This window comes from Desmodus rotundus, chromosome 1 (genome assembly GCF_022682495.2).
Source record: "Desmodus rotundus isolate HL8 chromosome 1, HLdesRot8A.1, whole genome shotgun sequence".
NCBI classification, from domain to species: domain Eukaryota; kingdom Metazoa; phylum Chordata; class Mammalia; order Chiroptera; family Phyllostomidae; genus Desmodus; species Desmodus rotundus.
Genome location: NC_071387.1, coordinates 171,400,017 through 171,420,524, shown reverse-complemented (window position 1 = coordinate 171,420,524; position 20,508 = coordinate 171,400,017). Strand labels below are relative to the sequence as shown.

Sequence of the window (20,508 nt, the reverse complement as noted above, 5' to 3'; positions counted from 1 at the left end):
TTCCTGTAAAATGAAAAATTTTTTAAAATATAAATTTATAAATGTATCAAATATGAATTTGTTGTATGTAGAAGAAATTTAGGTTTTGTGCTTAATGAGTAGAAATGTAAATTCAAGCCAAAAGTTGAAATCTTAAATAATTCTACATTTTCCTGTCCAAGTTTCTTACGTCTCATTTGGGTCACAGATGGGTTGCTTATCTTAGTTCCTGATATGTGACATGCTATATTATCGGTAGCCCTTTCTCTTCTGTTCTCTTATTCTGAAAATAGATGTCAGAGTGCCACACTTGAATTTTTCTAAGAGTTTCAGGTTGTAGATGACATTGCATGTGGCTGCTCCAGCCGAGATTGCTGGGCCCAGGTGCTGGCCCTCCCTTGTGAATTACACTCAGCTGCCAGATAGAAGTATTTGACATCTTTGTGTGACTTTCTCTCTTCCCAGGCTGGGTTTCTAATAAAGCTGACACCTATATACTAAATAGTTTTACAATTGACAAGAGAGGAGGGAGAGAGCTTAAAAAATAAAAAAGAAAGAAAGAAAGAAAAAAAACCCGAGAATGAAATTCACAGTAAGTGTTGTAATATATATCCTTCTGCTTCATAGTTTGTTGGTCACCTCCATGGGGCACATAAAGCTGACAGATTTTGGATTATCCAAGGTGGGACTAATGAGCATGACTACCAATCTTTATGAGGGTCATATTGAGAAGGATGCTCGAGAATTCCTAGACAAACAGGTAAGCTTGCGTGCTGTTCAGTTCTGTAGAGAAATACCAAGTATGATATTGCCAGTGAATTTCACAATTGACTTGTGCAGGCCATCTTTACATTAGTACTGGGGTTTAGATGTCTGTATAAGCCTTACATTTAATAAAGTACAAATTGCCTCCATTTTGCTCCCTGGGCCTCTCTGAACTGTCCATTCCTCCGTATTCCTCCCCCAATATTATGGTCTATTAGCAAGACAAACGACCTAATTGCACACAAGTGAGAATGTGAGAGAGACAAATGGAAAACTGTTTTTGTAAGGAATTCAGGAGTCTCAGTAGAGTACTCGTGAAACTCATGATGCATTGTACCATCACGGGTGCTAAAATCCGAGCCATGGCCCATTTCCCTTTAAGCATGCCTCATTACCACGTGCCCACAATCTGTTCGCTGTAAGGTTACTTAAGGTAAACACATCTCAACTGTCATGCTTTTATGAAGTAACCAGGGTGTGAATATATTTGGGCCATACAAATGCTAAAACTGTCTCTGAAAGTGACACATAAAAAATACACGATTTTAAACTTAAGGATTACAGATGTTTTTAATACTGTAAAATAAGTAAAACTACCAAGCAGGGTCAAGTGATCGATTTGAAATGACACGCTACGAGTAGTTTGACATTACAGTAGAATTTTAAACTTCCTTTCCTGGTATTTAAATAATTAACAACGGCCTTTAGTAGTAGGGATACAGACTTAGAATTGCTGTTCTGAGATTCTTTATCCATGTGGTTGAGCAGGTGCACTCTAGGCAAGATAATTGATGTTTAGCCTTCTTGCTCATTTTAATATATGCCTTATAGTGCAATTATTCTAATATTGCAACCATCTTTTAGGTGTGTGGTACGCCTGAATACATCGCACCAGAAGTGATTCTGCGGCAGGGCTATGGCAAGCCCGTGGACTGGTGGGCCATGGGGATTATCCTCTATGAATTTCTGGTTGGGTGCGTGCCATTCTTTGGGGACACTCCAGAGGAGCTATTTGGACAAGTCATCAGTGGTAAATATCATCAGGCGTTATCTTTAAGCCACTGTTGGGAAGCAGCTATTTAATGTAATTTTATGAAGTTATCGCCATATTTACTACTGAAATGTTAACCTTTATCAAACAGTTTAGCCAACAAATTAAAAGAACTCACTCATCATAGCACATAACTGACTTGCACAATACCAAGAGAGCAATATGGGTTGAAAATTTATCTGAGGAAGTTTTGTTAACATGGAATTTGGAAATGTACTGGCAATATAACCGATTTTTATGCTGTGCTTTTTCTGCAAAACAAATCAGTGTGGGACTTGCAAATGAGTTCATTGCCGTCCAGTCTTCCTTTCCATAATAGCAAAGTTGCACCAGGGAAGAGAAGGTTAATGTGGGTAACATTTACATAAATGGAAAAATGGCTAAAGGCACAATGAAGAAATTAACAAAAGTGTAATAAATCCTAAAGCAAATGTCTACCAAATAATAAATAATGACAGTGGGAAGGAAGCAAATTTAATCCACAGATTGTTAATGATTTCATTGGTAGCTGTTATGGTGTGATGTTATTTTTGTAACAGCTGTTCATCTTTCATTTAAAATTCAATAACCTTTAGATCTTAACCTACAAGCTGACCCTAACTATTGTTATGTGGCTTGTGGCAAAACTAGATGATAATTAAATAGCCTCTATTACCACCCTACCTGCTGTTTGTATAGATTTCCCCTACACATAGATCCAAAAGACCTCTCTGTCTCAAAGTTTGTCAGTGATTACTGATATCTCCATCACCTACTTCTCGTCCGTTCTGGGTTGTCCTTATGGGAGCCAACAGTGGAAGTGGGAAAGATTCATTCTGGAGCCCTTTAACCACAGCATTATTTTCTGTCACTGACTTTGCAAGTCAGACATATTTGTAAACTTTAACAAAATAGATTTGTGAGTTGCCTGCAGTGAATAACCCTTTTATACAATATCTGAGCTGTTTATGGATTTATAACTAGGCTGTTTTCTGATATGCCAAGACCTAAATGGCAAGAGGAATCAACTGTTTAATTAACACAAGCAGCAAATGCTGGCTTTGTTCTCGGTGCCTTACGGCTCAGATGCATATTCATGTTTTACTTTCCAAATCAGATTTAAAGTGCAGGAGAGGAAGCTGGAGGCAGGCGCACACAGAAATAATTCATGTTTTTATTGCATTTCCATACACACAAGCATGCACACCTATCTGCAGGCAAACTCCTTCAGAATGTAGAACATATTCTAATATTTATGACAGATTTTAAAGACTTCCATTACTATGATTACTTCGGATTTTTTCCTCCAGGATTAGCATTTTGACCTTTCCTTTGTCTCTAGAAATAGTTACTTTTTAAAGAGATTTATTTATTTTTAGTGAGAGGGGATGAGAGGGAGAAAGAGAGGGAGAGAAACAGTGATGCAAGAGAGGAACGTCAGTGGGATGTCTTCTGTATGTGCCCCAGCTGAGAATGGAGCCTGCAACCCAGGCTTGTGCCCCGACTGGGAATCAAACCAGCAACCATTTGCTTTGCAGAACGACACCCAACCCCCTGAGCCACACCAGTCAGGGCTAGAGTAGCTAATTTTTACAAAAGTACGTTTTGCTTCTTTGAGCTGCAGAACTCTGTGGCTGAGGAAAATAGAGAAAGTCTTATTCAACTGACCCCTGGATGGGTAACCCCCTAAAATACAGGTGTTTAGAGTTTCCACTATGTCATGTCCTTTTATTAACTAGAAAGATCATTTGTTAAGAGTCAACTCTGCCAAAGAAAAATGAGTCAAAAAGGCAAACGATAGATAACAGTTACTGAAATAGTCTCTCCCTGCCTTGTTCAAGGCCGTGCTATTCGTGTCTTATGAAACAATGCTTCTGAAACTTGCGTGAGCCTAGGAATCACCTGAAGATCCTGTTAGAATGCATTTTCTGATTCGGTGGGTCTGGGTGGGGCCTGAAGCCTGCATTTCTAACCAGCTCCCAGGGGATGGCCATGCTGCCGGGACATGGACCAACATTTGAGCAATAAAGTTGTTAATTACTTCCCTTCCTCCTAGATGAAATCAACTGGCCTGAAAAGGACGAGGCGCCACCACCTGATGCCCAGGACCTGATCACCTTGCTTCTCCGGCAGAATCCTCTGGAGAGACTGGGGACAGGTTAGAGCACGTGCTTTACTTTTGCTAATATGCGAGAAATAATGTCTGTGAGGGACACCCAGAGGTTTGTGTTTGTCTTTTTTTTTTTTTTTTTTTTTTTTTGCTTAGGGTACATCTGTTAATTGATGTAGAACATGACTGCAAATCATAACAATAGTATTTTGGATGTTTTTTCTGGTTCAGAGCAGCACGCATAGTAGGAGCATTGGGTGGTGTTATTTGTTTTTGTCCTTTTTGTTGTTGTGGGTTTGGGTTATTTTTGTTGATTTTTATTTTGTTTTGCAAAGCAGAAATTATTCTTAATTTGTTTCAATAAATAAAATTTATCTGGAAGAAAACCTCAAGGGCCATAGAACTCTTCTGTCTTGAAAAGCATGCATCTTAAATAATTTGAAACAGAGATTTAGAGATGTGGGACTTTTTTATTCGGAGGGGTGTTATTTTTTTTCATCTATCTCCCCAGAAGGATTTGACCCAGCATATTACTGTCTACAGGCTTTGAAATGGGTTATCAGTTCTGGGACCAGTTGGTAGACATGAGTGCCTGGGGTCGAAGCCCGGCGTCTCTGTCGCTGTCGCCATCGCGTCATGGTGGTCAGCACCAAGGCCCAAGAAAGAGGATACAAACTATTGGCTTTTAGGAGTAAGGAGATAATAGATTTGTTAGTTGCTGACTATTTTTCCTGACAGTTCTGCTATCGTTTTTTTTTTTTTATTTCTGCTTCCTCTTTTCCTTTCCTTCCTTATATTCTGAATAGACAGACTTAGAGATCCCAAGACAGAGTTCCAGCCTGCCCCACAATGTGGATTTACGTAGACGAGACTGAATATTAAATATAAACACATACAACACACACACTGTAGACAGTATTCCGTTTCCATCAGTAACTGTGATGGGTTGTTTACTGAGCTGTTCCATTCTACTCCATTTTAATTGAAATATCAGAAAATATGGAAGAAATGAGGCTCTCCCTCCTTTTATCCTAGACAAAAACCATTTGCAACAGCTCCAAATATTTATCTTACTTAGTTCTCTACATCTGTCCATAGCTTCTCTAGTTGGAGAATTCTGCTCTTGTTTAACTTTGGAATGCTACGCTGCTAGAGTTGATGATGCATTAAGACCCAGGGGCCAAATCTTTGTTTTGTAAATAAAGATTTATTAAAACACAGCAATACCATGCATTCACATATTGTCTGTGGCTGCCTTCATGCTAGGCTGAGTCGTCACGACAGAGTGTATGGCCCACGAAGCCGAAGATATCTACTGTTTGGATCTTTACAGAAAAATCTTGTAGACTTTGAATTAGAGAATCAGAGTTTAGAATCAAGGCTTAATTGGGAAAACTGTTCGGTACCCCTACCTTTGGGCCGATTGAACTCTTTGAACACAGCACTTTACATTTCTTCTCGAAATGGTTTTCCCCTTCTCTGAAGTGACTAGCAAACTTGTTACTTCCCACCTTCTAGGACTGCAGACAGATTTGCTTTATGGTTCAACACCTAAGAGTAGCTGTCAAAGAATTGGTGTCAAGGCTCCGTATGGGGTAGAGTTGTGAGGAGTGATTTGTACTCACTTGAGCCAAATACGAGAAGCAATGGCATCTTAAGCTTGCCCCGCAACACTACAAGGATCTATTTACATGTCCCAGTCAACTGTCCCAGAGAAGTGTTGTCCTCAGGTATGACTAAAATTATATTAGAATCAGCCCCCCGCTTCTGAAGCATCTTTTTCTCTTCAGTGTTCATGTGTCAGTTGGGAGAGTTTTCCCACTTACTGTTCTGCCTGTTTCCCTCCTCTAAGAATACTTGGGTTCCTGATGGGCTTGATTTAGCGAGAAGGGGCTATGCCGACGGCCAGCGCACTCATGTTTATGTTACATGCTGCAGGTCGTCTGTCCGGACGTTTTCTCCTTGACTGCTACTTTCGGTCTTTTCAGGTTTGACAGTTTGAGAAACAAATATCTAGCTCAGGCTCAGAAGAGACATTTGAAAAACCCTGCCTGAGCTCTTAGCGTGGTCAAGAAGTGCCTGCCAAACAGGCAGGTCCAATGTGACAGGTCCCAGTGGGGCTCAGAATGAGGCTGAGAATCCCGCAGGCCTGCCATGCTGCTTCCAACGACAGCATTTTGGATTTAATGCATATTTAGCAGCAAAATAATGCACCGTGAAAATGTGCGAATGCACAGTTGCCCGAGAGACTAGAGAGGCTGAGAAAAGGAGTGTGAAGAACATAATGGATGTTTTAAGAAACTTCCATGAAAGGAGAGAAAAAACTCAAGGGGGAGAACATTAGTGCCAAAGCATAACTTGCAATTTGGGAACTTGTTGTACTTGAACTGGACTTTTGAACTTGCAGAGTGTTGAGTGGCAGCCTGGCTCATTGGACCTTAGAGCTGCTCGTACATGACTGACTTCCACCCCTGTACCATGTACTTCTCACCATGTGCTGGAGTACTTTCTTCACTGCCCCGAGTCTCAGTTTTTTAATCTATGCAAGTGGGCATGTTCTATACCTCTCAGGGTTATTGTGAGGACTAAATGCAAACAGGTTTGTCAGGCTGTCCAGTACACTAGCCTAGTACATCATAGGAGCTCAAAAAGTAATCAGTTTCCCTCTCTACCTGGTGAATTCTTACGAGAGATGTCATTTGCATGAGTTCCTGTGCCTGGTGATTTGCATTTGGCTCATAACGCTGTCGTCCTTTTTATACCAACAGTTTAGCCCAGAGATCATTTTGCCCAGTGTATCCTTTTAATTTTCTTGTTCCCCATCTCTGCAAATGTGCATGAGAAACGAGACCTGGTGGTAAGCCACCTTTTCTTAGTGGGACACAAATACTAAAGGGTGAGAAATGTGAGCTGGGTCAGCAGTCAGCTGGGACTCTTTGGGGAGGACCCATTTGTCACAGAGTTGCACCCACTTGTGTTTCAAAGGGTGGCAGGCAGGGGACTGAAGAACCAGACACTCTGGGTGTGGTTCGGAAGTGCTGTTTGAGCCTGTGGCTCTAGAGCACTGCTTTTCTGGGTGAAGCTCCATGACCTCAGACTATCAGACCTGCCACTGGGTGTGGCCCTGTGAGCTGCAGCTGAAATGACGGTCATTGCAGCTTATCTCTTTGGACCTCAGTGTGATTGACACAGCATGTAAGTTGGATAGATAAATATTTAAGCTCTTTAACTTCTGTGAGGTAAGAGTGCAAGAAGAAGTCACTGGCAGCCACATTTGGGGGCACTGACCCGGCTGGATGAGCTTTGGGATGCGCGGAGGACATGGGTCGGACTGTGCAGAGGTACCAGGAGAATAGCCTTGGGAGTTGGTTGTTCAGCTCAGTTCTCCAGTATTGGCAGCTGCGAATCTTTCTGCAAATTGATACAAGAAAGATGGCAGAGTGTGATCCGAACTAAAAAAACAAAACAAAAACAAAAAAACCACGCTCTCCCTCCTAGGGTGTATGGCATTATGTACAGAGGACGGACGTGAGCGTTTTTAGACAGACCTCACTCAGCCCTCTAAGCCTTACTTACTGGGGGGACATGGTCCACTATGCTCTGCTGCTTATTCTTAGTTTCCCACCCAACAGTGGAGTTGATAATGCCTGTTTCGTGGGGTTACTTTCAATGATTTGTTAAAGGAAACACAGCGCCTCTAGCATCCAGTGCAATGCTTGTCAGCCTTCAACTGACAGCTGCTAGTACTGTAGCTGTTGTCACCAACGTCAGACTTCAGAGTTGTGCTGTGAACACATGGAGTGCCTGGGTAAGGAGCCGGGATAAAGGTTCTGATCAGATGCTTTGTAACGAAGAATCTGTTCTCCCTTTTGGGGAGTGACTTTTCTCCTTTGCTCTTTTCTCTCCATTTCATTGTTTTCAGAACTCGAGTTTCCCCTGGCTGGGTTTAGAGCTCTGACCTGAGCCGTGTGCTGGAGGAGACTGCTGGGAACAGAGCCACAGTCAAACCACACAGACAGCTCCCCCACTCCAAGATCCCCGCCCATTTTTCATTCAGCTTGCATTTCTCATTCTATTCCCTTTGTGGCCTGCTGAGGACAGGCTGGGAAGCATGGGTCACAACTGCATTAAAGAGGCATTTACATCACACCTGGAGGGGCACGTCCTGGCAGGGAGGCTGATGAGAACCTGGTATTAGTCTTGGGAGAAGGCTGTCTCTTCTGGTGGTTTTTCAGGGTTGATTCTGCCATATCTCCCTTATCAACAGTGTGTGTGCTTGCGTCCGGGCTGTGGCCTGGATTTTAGAGTGTGTACCTTCTTCTCTTTACATGGGGCATAGTATAATACCACTCTTTAAAATCATGAACTGAACTAAAAACATTGTATCACTGAATTGTACTGTCGTGCTGAGTTGGCAGAAAGAAGCCTAAAACTCAGGAATTGTGACTGATTTTTTATTCCATACATTATAAATCTGTCACACAGGTTTGACCGTTTCTCAGTTAAGAATCTGTCATCCACAGAATCTAATTCCTACCTATGTTAATGAGCAATCCAATAAAATTGAGTGGTAACCACTGTATACTATTTGGGAAAAATTCATCTTTATTAGCCCAATCTCCAGGGGAAATATTTCAGTAAACACGCTTTGGGCCTTGTTAGAATCCCTTTGGGTAATGAGCGAGTGTGCTTTGCACCAACTCGCTGCATCCATGTCCCCAGGTTCAGCGTAATGGGACTCTAAGAGGCCACATCATTAACCTCTGAAAAGTGGAAGAAGCCCCAGAAAATTCAACAGCGAAGCACTGTGTCATAGGAACTGCCTTTAGCAAAATCAAATCCGCTGATAAATTATGGGAGAAATTTTGGGGTGTTTCAGTTGTAGAATGAAAAAGTAAGATGTCCATGACTTCTTTTTTTCTCTGTTGATTTTTTTGGTTCATAAAAGACGATTGTTTACCTTTACTTGGAGGGTAGTTTAGCATTTTCCCCTCTGTTCTCATCACCCCTCCTCCCTGTCCCCAGGTGGTGCATACGAAGTCAAACAGCACCGATTCTTCCGTTCTTTGGACTGGAACAGTTTGCTGCGACAGAAGGCAGAATTTATTCCCCAACTGGAATCCGAAGATGACACAAGTTATTTTGATAGTATGTGCATTATCTGACATAAAACATTGCAGAAAATTATCTGTGCCTTTCATAGAACCTCCCAGTCTAGAACCTATGAGTTCTTTCTTTTTTAAAAAAAGATTTTTGTTTATTTGTTTTTAGAGAGAGGGGAAGGGAAGGAGAAAGAGAGGGAGAGAAACATCAATGTGTGGTTGCCTCTCATGCGCCCCCTACTGGGGATCTGGCCTGCAACCCAGGCATATGCCCTGACTGGGAATTGAACCTGTGATCCTTTGTTTCCCAGTCTGGTGCTCAATCCACTGAGTCACACAAGCCAGGTCTAGAACCTATGAGTCCTTAATTGTAGTGTTGCTCTGATACAGAAATTAATAATTAAAATGCTGAAATTAAAAGCTGAAATTCTCAGTAATTGGAACTGTTCCGAAACATTTCTCTGTAGCTCGGTCAGAGAAGTATCATCACATGGAGACCGAGGAAGAAGATGACACAAATGATGAAGACTTTAACGTGGAAATAAGGCAGTTTTCCTCGTGTTCACATAGGTTCTCAAAGGTAAGTGAATGTGGCCTAGATATATGGGGGCTCTCTGAGGGGCTCTGCCACTGGCCAGGTGGTTGGTGCCCCTGAACAGCTGGATACAATTATAAAAACCACCTACAGTATTTTGGAGCTTGGGATCTGGTACTTAAAATTCCTTCTTGTTTAGGAAAGGTGACCCTACATCTTGATAATCTAGAGTCCCTATCCCTCAGGAATATATTTCTCTGCTTTATTCTCCATAGAGTCCTGTATTTTTTCTTGGAGACACAGACTTGCTACTCCTATATCTTTGGAGCACATTCTAGCTGCATAAATGCTGCCTTCACCTTGTACGTCCTGGCGTAGCTTGGTGCCAGGCTGTAGAGGCACCTCCCCCATTGCTTTCATGGTATAAGGAAGAACGTTGGGCTCAGTGTGTGGAGAGCCTTCTCCTAGTATTACATGGATTCCAACACAAGGGACAAGGCTTAGTCCTTGCCATAAGCTAAGACCATTGGGGATAGTTGATTGTGGAATTCGAAAGTCTGGTAACCAATAATAGAAAATGTAAGTTATATTAAAGAGCCAGTAGGAAGTGAAGCTCAACTTTTAGACATGGTAGAAGATAAGAAAATTGATGTTTGAGAAAGATGCTGCTTTTTTCACTCATAGTGGTATGATTAAAACAAACAATCAAAACAAAGAAACCTGGTGTTTGTGAGACAGGAAGGTGGAGACAGATCTCGAGGGCGCCCTGCCTCCCTTTGCCATTTTCAGTTGCTACGCAATTGTTGTTGCCGTGTCATTTCACATGATTGCTGTGTGGCTCTTCTGTAGTGTTTACCGTCCCTTCCTCTGAGTAACTACCTAGAGTGCACCTGCAAACTGGCCAGCACAGCTCTCCCTGTTTATAGAGAGGATGCAGAGATAGGAATTTCCCTGGAGGGCGGGTGGCAGGTGTGCCCCAGAGCCAGGGCCTGAGTGTTGACGTCACCGAGTGCTGGTTTTCCCCAGCACCTGTTGTCTGGCCTAGCAAAGCTGGCCCCTAAACTCTATTTCCTCCATGCTGCCTCGTGTTCTTCAGCCACTTTCCTGCCAACCCCAGTAGATACAGGTGGTCTGAGGGCCATGTCCCTGAGAGCCGCAAAAGGCTGGGTTGAGCTGTAGTAAATGCTTCCTGGGCTGGGCTCTCAGCTTCCTAGTCCACCTTCCATCTTTCCTGTGGGACAGCAGAGCTCTGACCCCCTTCAGAAATCCCAGTACCAACGTACAAAGCTGCCTCTCTGTGTATGTAATTTATAAGTCAAACAGATACCTCTGACTCACAACCAAATATGGGCTGCATATCCCCTCCCTCTTTGCCCCCCCCATCTGAAACAGGTAATTTATTCTTCGCACTCAATTCCAATTCATTTTCTCCTTCCCACCACTAACTGGTGGCCATTAAATCTTTTTCTGACTTTCTTTTTCTGATTGACTTCATGGTTAAAAAGTAATCTAAGGTATGCATTGATCCCTGGGCCTAGAAACCCCAACACCACTGTAGATTTTGTTTGCGGATACGAAGTTCATTACAAGATACTGTGAGAGAGTGATGAGTTCCTAGCTTCCCACTCCAAAAGAAAAAGAAATTATACATTGACCACTCATTTCAGGACTTGAGTACACAGCACTGGAAAGTACCTTCTGGACTCAGTCCCAGTTCAAACTTTAGTCATACTGTCAGGCTTTTCTCCCAAGAGTTGGATGTTTTTCCTGACAGACGCCTCCAGGAAGATATCAACAAGCACGGACTTTTTGCATTCCAGGTTTTCAGCAGCAGAGATCCAATAACTCAGAACCCAGGAGAAGAGAAGGAAGACCCCAGGGACAAAACCAAAAGCACAACTCTGCCATCCACGGAGACATTGAGCTGGAGTTCGGAATATTCTGAAATGTATGTGAAGTGCCTGTTAAGAAATACAAGCAGTAGCTCCTGGAGCAGTGGTTCTTAAACCTGAGTGCTCCTTGGGGTCGCCAGGAGGGCCTGTGGAAGCACAGGATGCGGGGCCACCCTCAGGGTGTCTGACCCCCAGATCTGGGATGGGGGCTGAGAGTGTGACTGTCTGGTTCCCAGGGGATGCTGATCTGTGTGTCTGCAGACCACACCTAAGGAACCACTGCACTAGACACGCCTTGGTTAAGCTTAACTAAGTTCCATTTTTGCGTGGTTTCTTAAAAAATTCACCCTGAGCAGTTTCCTGGTATGTATGTACAGACGACTTTGTTTTTTGCTTTCGATTAAGGCAACAGTTATCCACATCCAACTCTTCAGATACTGAAAGCAACAGACGTAAACTCAGTTCTGGCCTGCTTCCCAAGCTGGCTGTTTCGGCAGAGGCAGAAGCCACTCCCTGCCCCGGAGACCTCCAGGAGGAACCAGAAAAGCCGGCCCTGCCTCCTGCTGAGTGTGCTCAGGAGGAGCCTGAGGTCACCACCCCAGCCAGCACCATCAGCAGCTCCACCCTGTCAGGTACGCCCGGGATGGGGCATCTGCCACCTAGACACGATCCCAGGAGTGGCCATGGGTGCTGAGTCCTGGGCCTGGCTTAGCCAAGTGCGGATGATGGTATTTTATGCTACTAGACTCCAACTTCTTGGGCTCGGGGGATGAGCTCGTAAAAACTGAGACCAGATCTCACAGACCCCTCCTGAGTGCGTGGCCCTGCAGCAAACTCAGTCTCGCTTCAAGTGGACCTGAGAGCCCGCCTTAACCTTCACATCTGGGTTTCGGTGGGACCCCGTGGCGACAGTCAGAACACAGTAAGGGGACACGTTCTCTGTTGTATGTGTGAAGGCATGTCTCGTGGAGTTGCAGCTAACTCAGAGTTAGGAGTAAGGGACAGGATCAAATAGTCGCATGGTCAACATTACCTTCAAAAATGTTTTAAATCACCTGTAAGGTGTAGCAGAAAGCCAGTTTTCCCTCTTGTGTTGAAATTAGGTGGTCGACGTGGAGTTGGCTTTTGTTAAGGGGCCAAACCAAATAATAATAACCTTTCCACATTAGACTCTCGGCGAGTGCAGCAAGGCGCCCACCACTGTGGTTTTCACACATGGCTTCCTTCCGTCTGGGACTGAGAGGAGAGTCAGAAATACAGTACAGTTCCGACTGGTGTTTCTGTGCCCATGAAACAAGTCCACTGCGGACCGAAGTTTCCTTCCCGGTCTCTGGGTAACTGGAACAAGAAACTCCTGAGACACCTTTGCTTGTTGGAGAGGCAGCCAAGGGGCTTGGGCCTTTTCTGTGGAAACATTTTATAATGTTACTTTGGTATGAAGGGACCTTCCTGACAACGGGAACAGTGTCTTCATGGGTTTTTTAAATTCTCAATGTATCACAGATACTTGCTGGCCCTTCATAATGGAGGTGTCCTCATTCAGTCATCAGCCTTTCACTTCCCTCAGAGCAAGCCCTTAAAGTGCATTTAAAATATTATTTGGTTTATAAAAATTTTATGCACAGCATAAATCCTTCTACAGAGAAATGTGCATTTATGCTTTTTAAAAAAATAAAACATGGATATGGCTTAGGGTTGCTATAATAAGTGTTTTCTTTAAGCCATATTCAATATGTTATTGATAACCATGAACATTCCAAGATGGTTCATGGACATTTTTTAAACTAAGTATTTATAGTGTACAACTTTTAACAATCATTTTAAGACAACACATTTCGTAGGCCAGGTTTACTTTAGCCTCAATAAACAGGTTGGTTCACACTCACGTGACAGGGGAGATGCCATGCGCACAAGCGTGGTTTTCAGGGCGAGGCTTATGCGTACCCTCCAGATGTGCTGACCCCTGTGATCTCCCCAGGCGTGGGGAGCTCGGCTGCAGCCTCGGCGGTAGTGGGGGACTGCGCTGGTGCTCTTCCCCGGGGGAAAAATAGTTTGATTCTAGGAAGGAGACTTGACGTGGGGTGGTGAACACACAATGTAATAGGCAGATAATGAATTACAGAATTGTACACCTGAATCCTACATAATTTTATTAACCAACATCACCCCAATAAATTCAATAAAAAGGTTTGATTCTTTGGAGGAGCTTCATATATACTTATAGTTTATCATGAGGGAAACTAATGTTGTTTTTTTCCTTATCTCGCTTCACCTCAGCTCTGTTTCCATTGGGATAATTCCACTTGTCCTAACTCTATAAAGCCAATGGAGTGGCGATGTAGCAATAGTGGAGAAGCAACGTAGTAATCTTGGATCCCTCACCATTTTTAGCTCATCTTGGTAATCACATCAAATGTAGATACCTCAGCATTTTGTATTTCCATTCACTAAGTTCTCTGTTTCGTAGTTTCTTACTTCAAATGAAATATATTTACCTCCATTTAAAATTTATTCTTAATATGGTGAATTGTTGATGGTCTCTTAGCCTCTTTAGCCTACTCACTGTCAGAAAGGTAGGAGTGAAGGGAGGGGAATGGTGTCCAAGCGTTTGATAGATGACTTTCATAATTAAAAAAAAAATCTGCCTAGGTCCTGCCATGCATTTTGATTAATAGATTTAAACCACCTTCCCTTCTGGCTCCCCCACACACTAACTAAAAATAACCAAAGACCTCGGGGGCCGCGCAGAACGGAGACATGTGCGGATTTGCTCCTAGCCAAGGGTAATTAAGGAATCTGAAAGCCGTGACTGTAGTAAAATTAAATTTGTTGATTTTTATATTGCTCCACCATCAAAAAGAAAGAACCCTTGACATTTCCAGAACATTAAGGTGACATTATCCCCCCCTGGCAGAAAAGAAGCGTGTGCTTATATACAGTGCTACGGAATGAGAGGGCAGAGGCAGGGGAGAGATGGAAAAAGAGAACACTGTATATTCACACCCTGGCGTTTGGGGAAGTACAGCTTTCCACCCGCTTCTCTTTCTTCATGACTAGCTTGTGTTTAAAAGGAAAAGTAAAAGTCATGACGTCTTAGGCACAGTGCTCAGTTGCATCCAACAAATTATGCATTGTAAAGAGATTCAGCTTTTCATTTTATACTTGTCAGTGATCTTACCCAAACCAAATTAGAAGGAGAAGGGAATGTGTAACTTCCCCAGAAGTGAGCTTAAGGGTTCTGAGGTGGGATTTTTGATTCGTGAAGCAGTTTTTACCGAGTCCTTCGGCAATAGCTCTTTCTTTGGAATGAATGGAATAGGTACGCTGTTCAGTGAGACTCAGTGGGCATACAGAAAGACTGTTGGTGTTTGCCTCGAGATTGTCTTCCTCTGCAGGTCAGATGGCTGTCACTTGGAAGCCTGCGAATCTTTTCCTGCACCCACACACAGCGCAGTAGATGAATGGGGCCGCGCCCAGCCCCTCTCTCCCAGATCACAGGCTTCCCTTAGCTTGGACCCCCGCCTAGAGTCTGTACCACTTCCTGTGACCTAGGGCCAGACCCCAACTGTGCAGTCGAGTGGTGCATATATAGTAGTGTGACAGAAATGTTACTTAAGTCTAATTAAGCCTAACTCTTTCCAAGGCAAAGAATGTCATATGGTCAGCACTTTCAAATGTGCTGGCTGGTCTTTCAGAAGATCGTTTATAATGGTATTAAATTCTCTGTATAGATTATATATCTTAAGGTGATGATAGTAGAGATGATAAAGTACAGGCTTACAGCATTTAGAAGTAAAAATGAAATAAGCATTTTTTTTTTAAAGAACAGATTTAGTATCTGTGATTTTAAAAAGAAAGAAAAAACCCCTGATAGCCTGTGGAAGAAAGAGCAGTAGAAACCAACGGGGACTGTTCAGGTTTTATCCAGGGGACTCAACATGTGTCTCTGCTCAATAACTTTTACTTTTGGACTGTGCAGGCACCAGGCCAACATCAGAGACCTCGTTTCCGCATCCTCCCACGTGGTTATATTCTCTTAGGATCCTCTGCTGAAGGAAGTCCTCATTTTTTAACTAAAAATAACTTCCAGTTTACATTAAAAGTTAACATTAAAAATGAGGCAGGGCTGGCTTGGAGGGGAAGGGATCTTCTCACTGGTCCAGTATCTTCAGGGCAGATCAGCATAGAACATGGTACACACTGTCTAGATTAAAAGCCAGGAAGATGTAGTGAGCCACCGAGTAACGTAGCCACTTCCGCCCTTTGTCTTGTCCTATGGAACATACAAGGAGCCTAGAGTGAGAGGTGTGAGAAGTCAAAGGAGACACTTTAGGTTCTTTTCTGCGAGTTACATATCTAAGCCTAGTGTGTGGTGTGTACGAGGAAGATGGTAGGAGAAGACACAGGCTTAAGTCAGCATGAAGTGATTAAATGATGTCTAGAGATCAAAAAGCACTATTAACAGCATGCCTAGTGATGCTCGTTGTTACCAGAGGGTAGTATACAGTAGGCGGTCGTGTTGTTCATAAGATGATGTTTGCTTCATGGCGTGGTGGGGTAGGGGGAGAGTTGTCTGTACAAGTGTTGGAAAATATACATTCTAGAAAGTGATTAGTCAAATGGAGTCATTGATTGAAAGTTAGCAGACTTAGTATACGAGTAGAAGACCCCTGAATGGACACCTCTTTCATCTTTCCTCCTCCATGTCACTTTCTCAAATGAGTCCTGTATTTTTGATGTTTGCTGACACCATCAGATCAAGAGCCACGTGGGTGTATGTTTCCCAATGTTTGTCCTTCCTTCTCTCTCTTACCCTTGTCCCACCTCTCCTACCCCCAATTTTCTTGAACATGTTTATCCCTTCTTCTTTGAACAGTTGGCAGTTTTTCAGAGCACTTGGATCAGATAAATGGACGGAGCGAGTGTGTGGACAGTACAGATAACTCCTCCAAGCCATCCAGTGAACCCGCTTCTCACGTGGCTCGGCAGCGCTTAGAAAGCACAGAAAAAAAGAAAATCTCGGGGAAAGTCACAAAGTCCCTTTCTGCCAGTGCCCTGTCCCTCATGATCCCAGGAGGTAGAGAGACATGTACTCGCATGAGACGATGTGGTTTGTGCATGTGGCCTGTCCCCCTCCCACAGTTTGGAAGGCTTGTTGAGGTCCAAGACTGCTTGAAGCAACAAGGCGGGGTCCCAGCCCAGCTCTCCAGAGCTTTTACCTGCAGGAACCCCAGCTCCCAGGCAGCTTGCGTGCCTCATTTCCCCTTGCTTCTTTCTGCATCAGGAGATGAGGCGGCCTTCCTTTCCTCAAAGCCATATTTCTTTTGTTTTCTTTCCTTTTCTTTTCTCCCCCTTCAAACTGAAGTGATATATTTCCCTCCTGGATAATTTTTCTTCCCTACACTGTGTATTGTGTATATACTTTACAGAGCTGTTCACAACATCTGTGTTGGAAAGCTAAGTATAGTTTTTCTCATCTAATTAATGAGGAACTAGACACAGAAAACATAAGTTTTTATTTCTGGGGAAGCAGAGAGTCACAGACAGCACTGGAATTTTAAGTGTTCCCAGCCCTGTCTGTTGAGCTATGCTTCCTCCTACTGGTCAAGTCATTTTCTGGCTTATATTAGAAAACTGGGCTTAATTATAGTTTTGTTGAATCACAGTGTTTTGCTAGAACCTGGTTTTGCCTCTAGTCACCACTAAGGCTGTAGTGATGCCACTGGCAGAGATGAAATACACACCCTGGTGGTGGTTGTGCCTGATCACTCACGTGACGGCAAGAGAATGGAGCTGGCGATTGAATCATATTGCAGATGATTGGCATTTGGAAGACTCTAGACCGTGTACAAAAGGATTGTTTACATTTTTGAAATTTCAAATTTGGACAGAAGGAAACTGGATGTAAACAAATGATTATTTAGGGGTAGAACTCTGCCATATTCTGTTTCCGGGAGACATCTCATTTAGCACCATAAAACAAACCCCTGTCTCCCTGGCGTAAGTGACTGTTCCTACCTGAAGGCAATGGCCCCAGGGCAGCAGTAGTGGGAAGGTAAGTGCACCTTGTGATCCAGTCCACCTTGAAAGCTGGCAAGAAGCCACTTCTTGGTAAAGTAGGGCAGTTACTCAATCTGGGGAGAAAAACTATCATGAGGTAACCAGGGCCTGGCTTTTCAGCAATTTGGATCTGTGTGTCCACCCTGTCCTCTTCTTGCTTGCATGTTTTGAAGTTGTTTGCCCACCAGCATATGGCTTTTCACCTGGCCTCTTGATTAGACAGAAGGTAGCCAGCAAAAGAGCACCAAGATGCCCCATGAGGTCGGAGAGTGAAGGGGCACGAATAGTGACATGTGTTGCTCATTGTGAAAGGGGGTATGGACACTTGCCACTTACTGTGGCCATGTGGCTGCTCACCACACTGGTGATTCCACAGTGCTGGCATTTTGGAGCCTGGCTCTGCCTGAGCTCACACCGAAACCTCAGCATCTTTTGTAGATTACTCTTGTTCTCAAACACACACACAGTTTCATATGACCAGTGAAAATCTGTTTAGATTCACAGAGCTGGAACATTGATGTGAATGACAAATTAAAAGGTGTTTGCTTATAAAACAAGCAAAACTGAGTTAAGAATTGGTGTTTTTTAATGTGAACTGAGTTCCTCTTAAAATTTCTGTATTTCACCTGCATTATCCTCTCAGAAGCCTTATTAGAAATGCAGGTAGTCTACAAGAGAATCACTTGTAACCATAGTAATAAGGAGTGATTCTTTTATAAAGAAATTGCCATTTCAGTGCTTTCTTGATCCAGTGTTTTTAATGAGCAGTAATTCAATAGTAATGTAAAAAGCAGCTGATAAACTGAAACTATTTTTTGGGTCATGGGTGTTTGAAAAACCATGTTAAAGTTGTTAAGGGTACGATTTGGAGCCTGAGACTCTTCCTACAGTCCATACACTGTTCTCTGTGGGAGTGGGCTCGAAATTCATGCAGCTGTGATTTGTTTCTTTAATTAAAATACAATGCATTAAATAATATCATAGCCAGATAGTAGCTAAGTTTTGTGTGTGTTTTAATTAGCAGAGAGAACTAAGAAAGAATAACTTCAGATTATTAAATGAAAGCTAATTAAAATAGAGGCACTTTTGAAGTTTCCTTGACAGGCTTCTATTTTGAAATTCATACCACTTGCCAATAGAAATATTTTTATATTGTTTCTTTATTTTTTTATTAAACATGAATGTATTCGTTTTGCCACCATGCTCCCGATCCCAGCAGGGCTGACGTGGTAAGGGCTGGCTGCATGCACGGCAGTGTGGCTGGGGTGGGTTCTGACGACCGGCTTCTGTGTTGCAGATATGTTCGCCGTTTCTCCACTGGGAAGTCCAATGTCACCCCACTCCCTGTCCTCGGACCCTTCTTCTTCACGGGACTCCTCTCCCAGCCGAGACTCCTCAGCGGCCTCTGCCAGTCCCCATCAGCCCGTGGTCATCCACAGTTCAGGGAAGAACTACGGTTTCACCATCCGAGCCATCCGGGTGTACGTGGGCGACAGTGACATCTACACGGTGCACCATATCGTTTGGGTGAGCCCGGCAGTCTCTCACCCGCACCCTTTTCATCCCCAGCCAAACTGGGGAGTGGATGAGTTGGCTGAGACAGAGTTTAGAGCAAATGTATTTTCTGTGGAGCATTTTGGGGCCCGTTCCATTTTCCATTAGTGCTCTTTCCCTTTCTCTATATGGTAGAATTGAATTTAGCAAAAACTAATCCTTTCTCATAGTTCTGTCCAGGTTTCACATTTGATTGCTCACTCTTTGCATCAAGCTGGTAGAAAGAGTCAGAGACAGTCCTGTTTCCATCCTTCTTTTAGTCTGGTTTTTTTTTTTTTTTTTACTGGCCTTCTTTTAAAAAAACTACCTTCTCAAATCACCTGAAATTTTTTTAAGGAACCATAGGAATTATCCTGTTTTCAGTTGATGACAACAGAAATAGTAACCATGCCCTGCTGATTTCCTTTCAGGAGCTTAGGGGCATTTGCTAATTAACTCAGAACAGGCTGCCACTAGAAACAGTAGGCATTAGGGTTGCCATTTGTTCGCTTACAAATATATCCTCCCCTCTTGGACTTTAGAATGTGGAAGAAGGAAGTCCAGCATGCCAGGCAGGACTGAAGGCTGGGGATCTGATCACGCACATCAATGGAGAACCAGTGCATGGCCTTGTCCACACGGAAGTAATAGAGCTCTTGCTAAAGGTATTGTCTCTTTTATGTCGTGACCACACAGATGAGGCGTGGAGCCAGGCGTGCCAGTACCGAGAATTCTATGCCTGCGTTCCAGAGTCATCTCTGGCATACCAGTCGCATCACTGAGACCATACTCGGTAGTCTCAGGTTTCTTGTTAAAGACAAAGATATGACTTCTCTGATTTTATATCATGAAAAACATATCCTGATGTCTGCATAATCACTTCCTAATTTAATTTTGCTTCTTGCTCTAAATTACAAGTAATAAGAATTCTCCTTGTTTTGTGTACTTCACAAAGGAAAATCTTTTTGGAAATCAACTAAAGGTGATTGTCTTCAGGAACATCTAGGAGGTTTTATTCTAGTATAGTAGAAGACAAAGTGGTATTAAACTGTCTGATCGGAAAGTTTAGTCTGAGCGTTGGATTTCCTTGGAAAGATGGGATTGTGAACATAAACACATAAACTATAAAAATAGGCGATAATGAAAGAAGGGCTTCTGGCAATCATTAACCTCCCCCCATCCAAATGGCTTTGAATAGAGATTAATTTCTATTTGAAACGTAAGCTGAGTAAAGCCTAGGGAGTAAGGAGATCACAGGAAGCATGAACACAGTGGAAAGAGAGAATCTTACACTGATCCTCTCAGTCTTGAAGTTATTTGCTTTACCCCCTGCTCCTTCTAGAATATAAAGTTATAGCTCCAAATATGGATCTGAGTAAAACAAATAAAGATGAATTTGAGCTTGATATTACTTTCTTTTCAGGAAAAGAAAGACTACTTTTTCTGAGATTAGAAATGCAGTGTCCCTGGTGGGAGGACTGGTCTACGAATCAGTAGATTTG

At 43.1% G+C, this 20,508-nt stretch overlaps 1 protein-coding gene across 7 annotated transcripts in view; it reads left to right on the top strand.

Moving 5' to 3' along the window:
* The window catches only part of MAST4 (microtubule associated serine/threonine kinase family member 4), a 524,552-nt gene that overhangs the window by 489,548 nt on the left and 14,496 nt on the right, over positions 1–20,508 (top strand). For 4 of the 7 annotated variants that reach the window (XM_053913118.2, XM_053913117.2, XM_053913116.2 and 1 more), the window contains 10 exons: positions 607–739; positions 1,609–1,774; positions 3,831–3,932; positions 8,910–9,032; positions 9,454–9,566; positions 11,342–11,469; positions 11,819–12,045; positions 16,290–16,490; positions 18,771–19,000; positions 19,549–19,671. In XM_053913118.2, the coding sequence (XP_053769093.1) occupies positions 607–739; positions 1,609–1,774; positions 3,831–3,932; positions 8,910–9,032; positions 9,454–9,566; positions 11,342–11,469; positions 11,819–12,045; positions 16,290–16,490; positions 18,771–19,000; positions 19,549–19,671 (1,546 nt within the window). The remainder of the gene's footprint in view (positions 1–606; positions 740–1,608; positions 1,775–3,830; positions 3,933–8,909; positions 9,033–9,453; positions 9,567–11,341; positions 11,470–11,818; positions 12,046–16,289; positions 16,491–18,770; positions 19,001–19,548; positions 19,672–20,508) is intronic. The other 3 variants (XM_053913123.2, XM_053913119.2, XM_053913127.2) reach the window with 1 other exon arrangement.